General features: G+C 40.7%; 1 protein-coding gene across 5 annotated transcripts in view; it reads left to right on the plus strand.

Moving 5' to 3' along the window:
• Positions 1 to 14,711, plus strand: part of LOC125458364 (F-box/WD repeat-containing protein 11) — a 230,917-nt gene that overhangs the window by 81,764 nt on the left and 134,442 nt on the right. For all 5 annotated transcript variants that reach the window (XM_048543600.2, XM_048543601.2, XM_059650768.1 and 2 more), the window contains one exon: positions 10,069 to 10,131. In XM_048543600.2, coding sequence (XP_048399557.2) covers positions 10,069 to 10,131 — 63 coding nt within the window. The remainder of the gene's footprint in view (positions 1 to 10,068; positions 10,132 to 14,711) is intronic.

The raw sequence follows: 14,711 nt of genomic DNA on the forward strand, positions 1-14,711 counted from the left end.
GGTACATTTTCCCTCTTCACAATCAGAAATAAGATTCTAAGCTGTTGTGCAGACTGCAGATAGCGCCTACGGTCATGTGCTTTGTTACATGCCACCATTATCAGCTGTAGCCCTCGGAGCTATATCTTGTGCTCTGTATGGAACCATTTTATTTCCTCCGGATGCTGCCCGGCCTGCTGTTTCAACCTTCCAACCTTTTTGTTTGTCTACCTTGGATTGTACTATCTACAGTTTTTTTTTTGTCACTAATCGGGGGAATAGATTGACTAATAGAAACTATTGTGGCTGAATAGAGACAAGGCAGCAGTTTTAAAATGAGAATGAGATTTATCAGAAGTACAATTAACAAACAGTTCTGCCCACAAACATATAGTTTGAAATACTGTTTCATAAATGGAAATTACAGCTGTATGTTAATTCTTTGAAATTTGTGTCACAATCAGGGTGGTTAAGAAGGCATTTGGCATGCTTGTCTTCATTGCTCAGACTTTTGAGTATACGAGTTGGCATGTTGTTGAAGTTGGACAGGATGTTGGTGAGGCCTCTTGGGAGAACAGTGTGCAGTTTTGGCCACCCTGCTTTAAGAAGGATATTAGTAAACTGGAGAGAGTTCAGGAAAGATTTTCCAGGATGTTGCTGGGAGCATAAGGTTTGAGAATATAAAGATAGACTGGAAAAGTTGGGACTTCTGGTGTGGAGGAGGTTGAGAGGTGACCTTATTGAGGCTGATAAAATCAGAAGGGGTATGGATAAAAAACAAAAGAGAACTGTGGATGCTGTAAATCAGGAACAAAAACAAAGTTGCTGGAAAAGCTCAGCAACATCTAAGGGTCTAGCAGCATCTCTGGAAGAGAAAACAGAGTTTATGTTTCGGGTCCGCTGACCCTTCCAGAAGGCGTACAGATAAGGTGAATGTCAAGGGTCTTTTTCCCTCAGGTGGGGAAGTTCAAAACTAGGGGGCATATTTTTGAGGTGTGAGGAGGGATTTTCAAGGATATGAGGGGCAACTTTTTTTTGGTAACTGTGGTTCATGTATTGAATGAACTGCCAGAGCAAGTGGTGGGTACAGTGTTTAAAAAACAGATGGATGAGTCCATGAATAGGAATGGCTCAGAGGGATAAGGACCAGGCTCGGGCAAGTGGAACTAGTTTTGTTTGGGAACATGGTTGGTGTGTAGACTTGTGGGACCTGAAGGGTCTCTTTCCATGATGCATGACTCCAGCTGAATTGGTTTTGTTTTTGTTAACCAGAGGTATAAGGCAGATGAGTTCATATGTGGGTAGAGCACCACTCAGTTGTGATCTGATTGAGTGGCAGAACAGATTTGAGGGGATGAATGACCACATGTTCCTAGATTGCAGCTGTAAGAACAAATGCATTTCTTTGTGATCCTTTGCAACAGTTGCACTGAACCATCACCATTACTGTTTGTCTGTGTTCTACAACTTTGGAGCTTTCTTTTGCAAATGAATGTTGTAACTTTGGGTGAAATGCTAGTCATAGGTATAATTTAGTGGACTGACTGTGTGAAGGGATTTGTGAATTTTGAAGCCTGTGTGAGTGAAACATGCAGTAGAGTAAAAACCAGCAAATGGCTTTGGCGGAAATTTGCAGTCAGTAACTGATTTCATTGCCTGTGAATACCTTTTTTTTATCTTTGCAACACATTTTATGCTTGCCTCTCATGAAAGCAAAGAAACATTTCAGTGTTAAAAATAAATTGATATTCTAAACTGGTTTCTCTTCATTTAACACTTAGTCTTAAAAGGCAAAATATAATTAGATAGCTGCCATTCACCTCTGCAACTAATGCTGTCCTGTCTAATCTTCTATCCTCTGATTTTATGAACTCTGCTCCAGTTATCTTAATTAGCATTTGGCGATTGCCCTTTCCTTGCTAATCTGCATTCTCTGTTGATCCCCCAAAACCTCAATTTTGAATTCTTTTTAGGCTCACTGTTCCCTACCATGGACATCCTCTGGTCTTGTAAATAGGGACCCTCTGAGAATTCTGCCTTTAACTCTGACCTCTCATATACCTTCTAGCAGTAGCAGCTATGCCTGTCAACCTCTCCCTCTCCTCGGTTAACAGCTACTTTAAAATCTGCTTTCTTTTTTGTCACCACTTCAATTAGCTCCACCTTTGGCTTTTTTGCTTGGTCACTCTTCTGTGAAGTGCCATGTGCACAATATATGAACAATACAATATTCAAACCAGAATTTCAGTGTTTTTGACTTGTAAATTCTGCCTGCTGGCCCAGAGTCCTATTTGAGCTGATTTTGTGCAGTCTCTCATTGTTCTTTTGGTCACAGAAGCAATTCCAAGTAAAGCCAGAGGATGATCGGTGCGGTGAATAAAATGCTAAAACACCATATTGAGGCAGAACATTACTTTTGTATTTGACTGTAGTATCTAAAGAGGGAATACTTGATCCTGGGGAGGCAGTGGTAAAGTCACTAGGCTAGTTATTCAGAATTGCAGGTAAATGTCCTGAATGTGTGGCTTAAATACCACCAAGGCAAATAGTGAAATCTGGAATAAAAAGCTAGACAATAGCTAGCTGTCAACGGGAAAAAAAAGTATATGTTTTACTAATGTCATTCAGGGAAGCTATCTGACATCTTTACCTGGTCTGGCTACGTGTGACTCTACAACAATGTGGATGATTCTTCTAATCTACTAGGCAGTTAGGGGTAGGCAATAAAACTCGTGACCTGGCCAGCAATGTCCCTATCCTGTGAACAAATTTTTAAAAAAGAAAGTTCTCTAACTTTATTAACTCAGCTCAATTTGAACAAAACGTGTTTGATTAAAACTTGCACTAAAATGAAATGGGGAGGGGGGGTGGTGAAATTCACCACTTCACGTCCTTAGGAAGTACCAGAATTCGTAATGCCCTTGTCTGAGCTGGAAGGTGTGGTTTCAAGTCCCACTGCCAGAAGTGTGTCCAACCATGTCTAAACAAGTTGATTTTGAGAATATCCATAAAGGTTATGACTTTGAGTATTCATTTAGTCAGTGGTTTCAGACCGTGTCAAAATCAGTTGATAACCACAGTGACAATTATTTTGCTGAAATTTCCAGATTTTATCATGTGAATCTTGGACTACACACTGAAAAATCACTCCATATTGGCCTCTGCTGTCCTACTTAATCAGCTTATGTTGTGCTGTAAGAGCTTTAGCCAGTAACACGTAGAATTTGTTCATTGTACTTGATGAAACATGTGTTCTTAAAAATTGAATAAGATGACAATCTTCCCCCAGTTCCAACAATCTTTAGAATGAGGGTTATTGGACCGTCCATTGGCTCTTGTACAGGAATTATTTGAGCTCTGCTATCTGCAGAGTTCCATGTTTAAAACAGCTATTTCTTCTGCATCATAACACTTTACTTTTGTATTTGACTGTAGTATCTAATGTTCTGCCTCAATATGGTGTTTTTAGCATTTTTTTCACTGCACCGACAATTGAAGGCATCCAGAAATGAAATAACGCATTGAATGTCCTCAAGTATTTGGGAAGTAACAAGGCAGTTAGTTACTAGTCTAGAACATATATTATCTCAACATACACAGGCATGCACACCTTGTACATCAGTAGCTCCCGGACATTAGCCTTCCCTGCAACACTGAGTGAATACTGGTTTCTCACTACTATGTTGATTCAGCTATTTTTCTCATGTTCAAATTGCAGTTCAAGGCTGACAACCATCAGTGTGGCAATGCTAGGAACCACTGATAACCATTTATTTTAAATTTGTCGAATTACAATAAATAATTGCTGTATTTATGATGGAAAGAAATGGGAAGGTTTAATTTTCCCTTAAAGAAATAGCTTTTTCTGTGCCGAGAGCAGAGAAATCAGCCATGAAGCAGTGTTATTGCTGAGTGTATGCTGAGTTGTCTATTGTTCAATTACATTTTAAAGCAGAATCCTAATCAATTCAAGACTGTATAGTTGTGAAATTCCAATTATGGGAGAAGGTGTTGAAATTCTTAATGGCTTGATATGGTAATGTGTTCTGTCATGGTTTATTACTGTATCTAAAAACAAAGCTCGCTCCTTTTACTGCAGGGTTTCATTACCTGCATTCAGGTTCATTGATTTTTTTTAAGATAACTGAAATAAAAGATTATGTATCATGAGATGATTACTGAAGGCTTGCAGACCAGCGCTTGCAAATTCAACTAGTTTAATGATATCTACAAAATCTGTTGCACGGGCAGCCTATCTGGACAGTGCTCACTTTTTTTCTCTACTTCACCTCCATCTTTCACCCTTTCCACACTTTCTCACCTGTTTCCCATTTATTTTCCATTGACGCCTTCATTCTTGCTCACCCGGCATTTCCTCCTCCCCCACTCCCTTTCTCATACACCCCTGTCTGTCCACACCTTCCCGACCTCCCTTGACCTCCTTCCTTTACTGGCCATCCTCTTGCTCACATTCCTTCTTTTCAGTTACGTCCCTTGCACATTCCCTTACTACGCCCCATTCTCTATATCCCTTGACTGCTTACATGCGTCTGTCTCCCTCCTCCCCTCTCCCCCTCAGACATCCTCTGAATCTACTCCCCCTCCATATTACTGTATCTGTATTGGCAAAGCACTTGTGGTGTCAAGCCCTTTTGAGCCTGTTTGGCACTACTGCTAGTAATATGTTTGATGCTGAGCAAACACAGTCTGGGCCCTCCTTGTGTTACAAGGACCTGGGGTGGTGGTAAATTATGGAGGACAGCAGATTAGACTTTATTCTTAGACAGGCCATTATGCTCTAAAATTTCAGTTGATAGTTTCTGATGGAGTTTATCTCTGTCTTTTGAAGACTGTGTGTAGAATCACCGATCACATCTGGCCTATATGCTACCTGAAAATGCTCATTACAGCCCATAGATTTTGGATTGAACTTTTTAATCTTCATATAATCAGAAGATGACTTTCAGTGTTGAAAAGTTTGAAATATCGTAGTTTGGTGGGAGGAATAAAATACAGGATGAAATTCAGTGGAAGAGCTAGGGATATGGAAATCATAAGTGGTGATTCTGGTTAATAAGGGCATAATATCAACAAATATGTCTATCAGAAAAACTGAACAGGTTTTGGTTATTTCCTGTGGGAAAGAGAGGATTAGTAGACCTTGTCTTTAAAATTTTGCGTTTGGGTTGGACATAGAGAAAATGTTTGCACTTCTGGATAATACCAGAACTCAACTACGAATAAAAAAATAGTCTCTCTTGAATCCTCTATTTCTTAGGAACTTCTTTACTCAGGATGAATAAAAAGTGAAACTCACTACATAAGGGCACCAGTTGAAGTGTAAACAAACATTTGTGCACTTTCTGGGAATTTGGATGAACTCTGAGGATTAGAGATTCAGTGATGTAGTGATGACCTTGTATGCAGGATGATCGCAGTGTAGTATTGTTGGGCTGATTTGATGTGATTTGTATCTAAATGCTCTAATTCAGCTATAATATTACTGGCAAACAAGACCATATTATTTCTGAGAAATACTCATGCAGGTTGCTGCCATTGGAAAGGGACTATAGGATAAGTTCCAAAGTGTGCATTGAGGCTTTTTCCTTAAGCTTGACACCAGCATATTGAATGAATGTCAGTCCTAGGGTATCGGCTGTTGCTCATCAGGTTGCAGTCTCACCTCTGAATCATGACTCCTTCACTGTTGGAGCTGCTGCTATTAGGATGAAACATTAGATGAGACTCCATCTGCCCTCTCAGAAAAACTTAAAAATTACCCAAGGTACCATTTTGAAGAGCAGCAGGAATTTTCTCACTGGTGTTCTGGTTCAAGTTTTAACAACCGACTCAGCATGCTAATTATATAAATTAAAGGTTGGATCGTTGCTTGAGCACGTATAAAGAGACATTAAAGGCCCCTTATGGTGTAGTGCTACTGTCCCCTCATCTGAGCCAGAAGTTGGATTCAAATCTCACCTGCCTCAGAAAATGGTCATAACGTATCTGAAAAGGTTGATTTAACAAGAATTTAATTTTGAGACCCAAAATAATTCGACTGAAAGGTCCAAGTTCAAGCCCACCACAGGATCTGTTGCCTGTGGAGGTGTCAAATATATACAAATAGGTTAATTTCAAAAATTAGTAAGTAGACATTTCTTGACACTAGTATTGCAGCAGTTTAGAATTGTGCCTCTTAATATTTCACCACCTGAATAAATCTAGAATTGAACAATAATTGATGACTTGTTTGCTCCTTCACCATCCCACCAGGAGTTTCACAAGGTATGTGGTGGGGAAACCCCAACAGTAACTCAACTTTGTGAGCTATAGGCCCATGTCACCTTTCAAAATACATAGCGATAAAAATCTCATTAATGTGCAAGAGTCAATGATGAGTGCTGGAGGGCATGCTGAGAGCAGCACCTGTAAAGATTAACCTGGCAAAGTTACAATGCACTCTGTGCAAAACAATATAAGCAGCTTGTGACAGGCCAAAGTGACCAACAAATCAAATCCCAGCCCTACAGAGCTGCATCCAGTTGTACATACTCTTAGAATCATGCAGCATGGAAATGGGCCCTTTGGGCCAACTTGTCCACACCAACCAGGTTTCCTGAACTGACCTAGTTCCATTTACCTTTGTTTAACTCATTCTCGATGATGGAGCGCACCACGTGGCACAGAATGCAAGGCTGAAGCATTTGCGACCATCTTCAACCAAAAGTCCAAGTGGATGATCCACCTTGGTTGCCTACTGTTTCCAGAATCTCAGGTGCTGATCTTCAGACAATTTGATTCACTGTGTGATAACAAAAAATGGTTGAAGATACTGAACACTGCAAAGGTATGGACCTTGACAACATTCTGGCAATAATGCTGAAGACTTGTGCTGCAGAACTAACTCTGCTTCTACTTCTATGAAAGCTGGAACACTTTTTGTAAAGATAACATCTTTCTTTTGGTGATGGACCAAAGTGGGAAAAGAATTATTTTAAACCAAGGACTATGGAAAGATTTTGAAATTTATTGAGAGTTGTGTTAATACTGTTGCTTTGTTCAGGCACTGGGGAAGAGATCTAAGCTGACACTGTAAGATATGGGAGCAGAATTAGGCCATTTGGCCCATCAGTTCTGTTCTGCCATTCAATCATGGCTGATGTGCTTCTCAACCCCATTCTCCTGCTTCATTGCAACACTTGATCTTATTAATAATGAAAAACATATCTATCTTTTGTCTTAAAGAAATTCAATAGCTTGATCTCTCTAGTCTTCTGTGGCAATGAATTCCATAGATCCTCCTCCTCCGGCTGAAGAAATTCCTCCTCCATCTCCATTCTAAAGTGTTGCTCCTTTGTTTTGAGGCTCTGCCCTTGGGTCTTAGTCTTTCCCACTAGTGGAAACATTTTCTCCACTTCCACGCATTCCAGGCTCTCAGTATTCTGTAAGTACTAATGAAATTGTGCACGGGGGTGCATGCACCATCCAATCCTTCTGAACTGCATTGAACACAGACCCAGACTCCTCGATCGCTCGTCATATGACAAGCCACGCATTCTTGCACCCATTCTTGTAAGCTGCCTCTGGATCCCCTTTTAAGGCCAGCATGTCCATCCTTACTTACGGGGACCTGCACTGGGTATGTGTGATGATTTACTCATTTAGTTCATGCAGTCGGGATCAGTTCTGGATGTCAGGAGTCATCAGCATGACACAATTCTGACTCCTGGGCAGATTAACAGCTTGTGAGTTTACGATACAGGGAGGGATGCCTCTCGACTGCAGACCCTGAGTCTAAGGCCTCTCTACAGTGAAGTAACAAAGCCTTGGAAAATAGCTATTTTCTCCCACCAGTAGCTGACTGTAATCAGTTTCAGAAAGTCTTCAAGTAATGTGCTAACTGCCTTGTATGATACTGTGAAGCGGTTTCTGTAATATTTTTCCCGCCACCTATAATATCTCCATTTGTTTATTTGACTGTCTGTATAAGTGCATAACAGTTTTATAAAGAGTTAGACTTTCAACTAGTAGTTTTATGGTGATCCGTACTTGTGTTTACCTGTAGTCTGAACTGGTTCTTTGAAATAAGAAGCTTCTTGTTAAGCACAGAAGCCTAGCTGGTATTTTCTGTCAACCTGAGTACATCAAAGAGCAAAATGGAAATTCCCAAAGCCTGCCCACCACGTACAAGGCACAAGTCGGAATTGTGATAGAACACTCCCCACTTAGCTCGATGTGTGCAACTCCACCAACACAAGAAACTTGACAACATCCAGACCAAAGCAGCTGGCTTGATTGGCACTACATCCACAAGCACCCATTCCTTCCAGCACTGCTGCTCAGTTGTATTACCTACAAGATCACTACTGAAATTTACCAAAGATCCTCAGACAGCGCCTTCCAAATCCACGACCAAGGACAAGGGCAGCAGATACATGGGATCACCAGCACCTTAAAATTCCTTTCCAAACCACTCGCCGTTGTGACTTGGAAATATAACCTCTGTTTCTTCAGCGTTACTGGGTCGAAATCCTGGACTTCCTCTCTAACAACATTGTATGTCGACATACACCAAAAGGACCGCAGTGGTTTCAGAAGGCATTTTCCACTGCTGTCCAAGTATTTAGAGATGGGCATTAAATACTGTTCAATGTTATCATGTCCACATCTAGAAACAAATAAACAGCAAAAACTCTGTCACTAAGATACAAATTCAGAATTTGCTTCAGTATGAATGGTGTGGAAACTATCAACCATGAGAATTTTGGGTTTTAAGTTTTTCTCCCATGATGTAGGACTGTCATTTTGTTATAATTTCAGTTTGTTCTTGTTAATTTAATTTCTGGAAATTGAACCTTTTAGAGAAGAAGTTGGAGGTAAAAAGAAATGCCCACGCAAAAGCTCCTAACTTGAAGTGACCAGTTGGTTTGGTGAAGGCGCTTTGACTTTTGACAATGGCATAGTCAGGGTCTAAAATTATTCTGTGGAGGTCTGAATCCCAAGACTTGCATTTGTGTAGCACTTTGATCACTGGACGTCCCAAAGTGTTTTACAACCAAACAAGGTCTTCGTGAAATGTAATCACTTGTGTGATGTCGATAAGGCAGGAACCAGTGTGCACTTAGCAAATGCCTTTTAAACATCAATGTGATAATGACCAGATAATCTGTTTTTTTTTGTGGTGTTGATTAATGGATAAATAGTGGTCTAGACCCACAGATAACTATAATTTGAGAAATAGAGGGGATCTTTTGTGTTTATCTGAGCAGGTAGATGGGACCTCTGCTTAAGAGTTTATCTGAAAAACAGCAGCTGTGAAACCTACTCACTCTGTCTTACATTTGAGTGTCATTCTTGAGTTTTGTGATGAGTGCCTGGTGTGGAGAGGGTAGGGGTTGAACGTGGAAAATCTTGTAGTTCAGACTGAGCCATGTCTGGCACACTGGTTTTGAATTACTCTGTCAAATTCCATTAACCATTCAGAAAGGAGAACAGGAAAGAATGTTTCTAAATACTTTGCAAGATGACCAGGGTTCCACTCAAAACTTCAACTTGCCAGCACTTTGGTTCTAGCTCTTACGAGTTCGCCTTTTTGGATTTTCCTCTTAACTCTTGCATGTCTGTCCCTGTCTGATTATAGTTATTTTGTGTTGACTGCTATGTTAATTGTATAGTTCGGGTACACTGATTTTGTAGTTGGCTGTGTATTGTAGGGGTCCTCTTCTTTATTCTAATCCCTGATTTTTAATGTGGATCGTGATGGGCCACAGATTTCTCACTGTTAAACCGGTTTTGTTTTTGTATGGAGCTGTAATGTGATGGATTTTTCCTGTTTGTTACTGTTTAGTAAATCATAACAAATTTGTCATTAGCAAGCTTCATAACATGGTATGACTGGCTGTTTTTCCATACAATCTTTTTCTCGTCTCTCCCCCTCCCACGCCGAAGCAAACAAATCTGAGTTTTTAAACAGAGAATGAACTTTTTTATCAAAAAGGTTGGATGCTGAATTGTCTGCTTTCCCTCAGAAGCACTTAAATATGTTTCTCTGAGCAATTCTTCTTTGACATGTTTTTTCCTGCATTACAGAATACATCGGGTATGGAGGATCAGAATGAAGATGAGTCTCCAAAGAAGAATACAGTATGGCAGGTAAAAGTTACTGTAGAAAATCCGAGTGTGCCATAGGTGTCAATCCCATCAAGTAGACATGGAGATCTTGCCCTTGAGTGTTTAAACTGTGGGTGGCAGGAAATGGATGGCACTTTTGTACACGTCAATTCTGCAGTCAAACGCATTTAACCTGATAGAGATAACATTTCAGGCCATTGACCTATTTCTCCTTCCACAGATGTAGCCTGACTGAGAGTATTTCCAGCAATTGTTTTCAAGTTAGGTTCATTCAATGTGCAGATCGAGAGCTGCCCAACATTAAACTGTAGCAGCTAAAGTGCAATTTTTATCAGCAGTAAGTTGCACTTGTACAGCACTGTACATTTCCAGGCTTTGCTTGTGCCAATTAGCGCTTCACCTTCAAGCTGTACAAATCAAGGTGCACTTCCAGCAGGGACAGATCTATAATTGTACGCTTTGCTGTGTGACTCTTTTACACAGCTACCAATACTGAAATCCCAACAGCATTTGCAGGCTGCTAGAAATTCTGACTGCCTAATGTTGGTTTGTAATTGAAGTTGTGTATTAGTGGGGTGGGATATTGGCAGGGGCAGTTCGGGGTAGTTTTATCAGCAGTAGGAGGTTTCTCTTGTTCAACACAGTAAAATCATCCAAGGTGGCTTGCGTGGAGACAACCTGGGTATGGTGAGAAAAGTGCCTAAATTGGTTATCAAAGGTAACAAGGTCCAAGAATGGTGTCCTCAGCAGAGTTTTAGAGAGGAGTTTGGGGTTAATACCATGCGCTGTGAAAACAAGACAGTGAAAGGTAGGGCAGTAGAGATGAAGGACATTGTAGAGGTCAGGAGTGTTTGAGGTCTTGCAGGTGAAGGATAAGGATTCTGAAATTGAATTTGAAATACCTTCAAGAAGAGGGATGTGTTTGTGCGTTTCTGCCTGTGTCTGGCAAGTACTGAACAAGGCCAAGAAATCTGCAAAACAGCACCAGGCTGCCTCTTGTTTCCCAGTGCTAAGCTGAAATCTATTGACAAGCAGAAATCTGAATGCCTCATTCAGTGAAGAGCCCAGAAACTTCTAGAGGTGGAGGAAAGCCTGAGGCCTGGTATTATGGAAGCATGGTCATAGCTTGGCTGACTGCATCCTTATGCTGTTCAAGACCTGACATGTGGCTGCTGATCAGGGTCCGAAGCCAATAACAAATTGGTGGCAGAACATTAAACAAGCCCATCACTGGGGGTGAGATATATTTTTCCACGTTTAGAGCTTAAATAAGATATTTGTAGGCTGAGATGAGCTGAAAACGAATTCTTGGAAACGTAGCTGCTCTTAGGATATTTAAAACTCATTTTGATTTGAATCTTGTGGTTTTATTAGAAATAATTCATTACTAATTGAATGAGGCCAGCATTTTTGCTGCTTGTGGGAATCAGAAGTCCTAGCTTTAAACGGCTGTTTTGTTCCTGTTAGGTTAGGCATTAGTCCTCATGAATTTAATTTCAGTAGTGGAAGTGGACTGAAGCACTGTATCTTTGGTTCAATAATGCAAAGTTTCAAACCACTGTGGAGTTTGATCATGTAAAAGTTTGTTAGAAAATGACTGCAAACTAATTGCTTTTATGCCTACAGCCCATCATTCTGTAGCAATTTAGTATTTCTAAACCTGAATGGAATTTGACTGCATTCAAGTAAGATTTATTCACGTCATTTGGAAATTTCAAAATAATATTTCATTCTTTTAAAAACATGACATTTTCTGCTCACGGAGATGAATGTTGATGATAAAAAAAATTGCTGAAAATCTGGAATTAGGGACTAGAATATGCAGAAGGCAAGTGTAACCTGAAAATCTTAATGGCAGGGTGCTAAGCAGAGTAAAGCTGCTTCTATGTTGTCATTGTCAATGACTCCGAAGACAGGTACAGAATAAAGTTTCATAAAGAATAAAGCTCACTGTATCCCACTGTTCAATCAGACATTTCCAGTAATTTCCAATATCATGGCTCGTTAAATTGGATCTGTGCTCATCACTCATTTTCCCCCTCTCTTCCCCATCTTCTCCAATGTGCAGTTGAGAGATGATGGTTGTGATGATGATGATTATCTGTGGATTTTTTGATAGAATCCCCCACTGAACTCCCTGATTTCTAATACTTCCCTGGATAAGGGCACCAAGCACATTGGAACTCCTACCTTACAAGCCCTAACTTGGAAGTATTCTGCTATTCTTCCTCTCTCTAGATCAAAATCGGAGAACTCTATGTAACAACATTGTGGAAGTTCCTTCATCGCATGAGCTGCGGAGGTTCTGTGCTACGCTCACCACCGCTTTTTGAAGGGCATCTAGGGTTTGGTAATACATGATGATGTCAGGAATGAGTGGGTTTCTTATGAAGAAGGTCTAGTGGGGCTAGGCCTTGGACATTAGAAGAGCTGAGGTTGGGGTGGGGAATCTTAATTAAAGCATATAGGAAACAATTGGGCTGAGTGGATGTGGAAAGAATATTTCCTCTTCTGGGAGAATTTAGAACTAGGGTTAATTGTTTAAAAGGAAGAGGTTTGCTTGACATCTCTCCTCTAAGGGTTGACAGTCATTGGAATTTCCTTCCTCAAAAGATAGTGGTACAGAATCTCTAAATTTTAAGGCAGAGGTAAATGGAACCTTGATTCCTAAGGGGATAAAAGATTATTAGGGATATGCAGGAATGTAGAGTTGAGGTTATGATGCTACTGAATGGTGGAGAAGACTCCAAGATCCAAGTGTCCCACTCTTGTTTGTAGGTTCCCCAGTGACACCTGGCTAAAATAAACCAAATGATGCTTCCTTGGACTTAACCTTTTTTCATGTTTGTTATAAAAGAATAACCTAAATATTACATTGTTTGAATGAGGTGCATCATTTTCTCTTGCTTCTGTCTAGACTTTTGTTCTTCCCTTAGGATTAGCTTGATATCTTGGGCTAGGTGCCAGTGACAGACCTGTCATTTCCTTTGACCAGCACCACACTGCACCTGCTGTCCCATGCTCTTTAAAGTGGCAGAGAGGAGCCAGTGGTATTTGACCTTGCTATAAGGGAGCATGCAACCATCGCCACATCCATGTCACTCCAGAATCAAATCCAGTGTTAGTTAAATGGCAGCCATTCGAATTCCACACATGATGACAAAATGTGATGTGCCCATACTTGTGAAGGATGCAGAAACCACTCATGCCTTGTCCTAGAAAGAAATTTGCACATTTGTTTATTTGACAGTATGGTGTACCATGCCTTGCTTTCTGCATTGTCCATGGTGCTGCTCACTTCTCCATAAACTTAGAAAATATTCTTTTTCTCCATTAGTTTTGTTTGTTTTTCTGTGCTGAAGATGAAGGGTGGTGATGTAGAGCATGGAACTCTTCCATGGTACCTTCTGACTGCATCAAACTAACCAGATCCAGATCAAGCTGTGCATATATCTCACCTGATGAGGGGTCTTCATTCCAACCTCAGTAGATACCCCCAACGTAATTACAACACTGAAGCTCCTGTGTCTAAACCTACTGGCGTTGGTCACCAATGGATTTATTAGTTGAGACTGTCTAAGTATAATAAGCCTTTGTTGCATGAGGTGATGTATGCTTCATAGTTTGGCCCTCAATCATCAACTGACAGAACTTGGTTGCAGCCTAGGGGATCCTGCTTGTGAAAGGTGTAGTGTGGGGCCCCATAGAACTCGCAGAATATAATCTCAACATGAGTGATCTGACCATTTTGTTCAGAATTTAAACCTGGGCAGGCAGCCCCAAAAGGTACAAGATAATTTTGGTTTTGGGATCAAGGGAGCAGAAATAGATTGTCCAGTTCGTATTCTGCATTCTTGGGTGATCTGTGTGTTAATGCCATTATGCCAAATCTTATCTGTATCACTCTTGGGAGTCTCCAAATGGCCTATCATCCTTTTAGGAGAAGGGAGTTGCAGATTCCTCTTACCCTGTGCAGGAAAGGAGCTTCTGATTTTACTACTTAATAGTCATAGAGCCGTACGGCATGGAAACAGTCTCCTCAGTCCAACTCATCCATGTCGACCACATCTCCTATCTAGTACTCTTTTTGCAAGCATTTGGTCCATATCCCCCTCAACCCTTCCTATTCACGTACCCATCCAGATTCCTTTTTAAATGTTGGATTTGTACCTTCCTCCTCCACCACCCCGGCAGCTCATTCTATATGCGCACCACCTTCTGCATGTGAAAGTTGCCCCTTAGGTCCCTTCTAAATCTTTCCCCTCTCACCTTAAACCCTCTAGTTTTGTACTGACCTACCTTGGGAAAAAGACTTTGGCTATTCACCATATCCAGGTCCGTCATGATTTGAGGGACTGATCAGGTTGCTGTGAAAAGGAAGCCCACATAGACTCGATGGGCCATATGGACTCCATTGCTGCAATGATAATGAGCAGATGCACTGAAATCTTGACCCAATTTGTTGCAAAAGTACCTCTATCAAAAAACACATTTTGTACAATGCCTCCATAAATGTTTTAGCCAATGCTTCAACTCTGACCATAAGACCTAATTTGATCACGCAATCCTTCAAGCAACACTTACTGAAATGACATTGATGT

The sequence above is a fragment of the Stegostoma tigrinum genome, chromosome 13, assembly GCF_030684315.1.
Source record: "Stegostoma tigrinum isolate sSteTig4 chromosome 13, sSteTig4.hap1, whole genome shotgun sequence".
Lineage (NCBI taxonomy): Eukaryota > Metazoa > Chordata > Chondrichthyes > Orectolobiformes > Stegostomatidae > Stegostoma > Stegostoma tigrinum.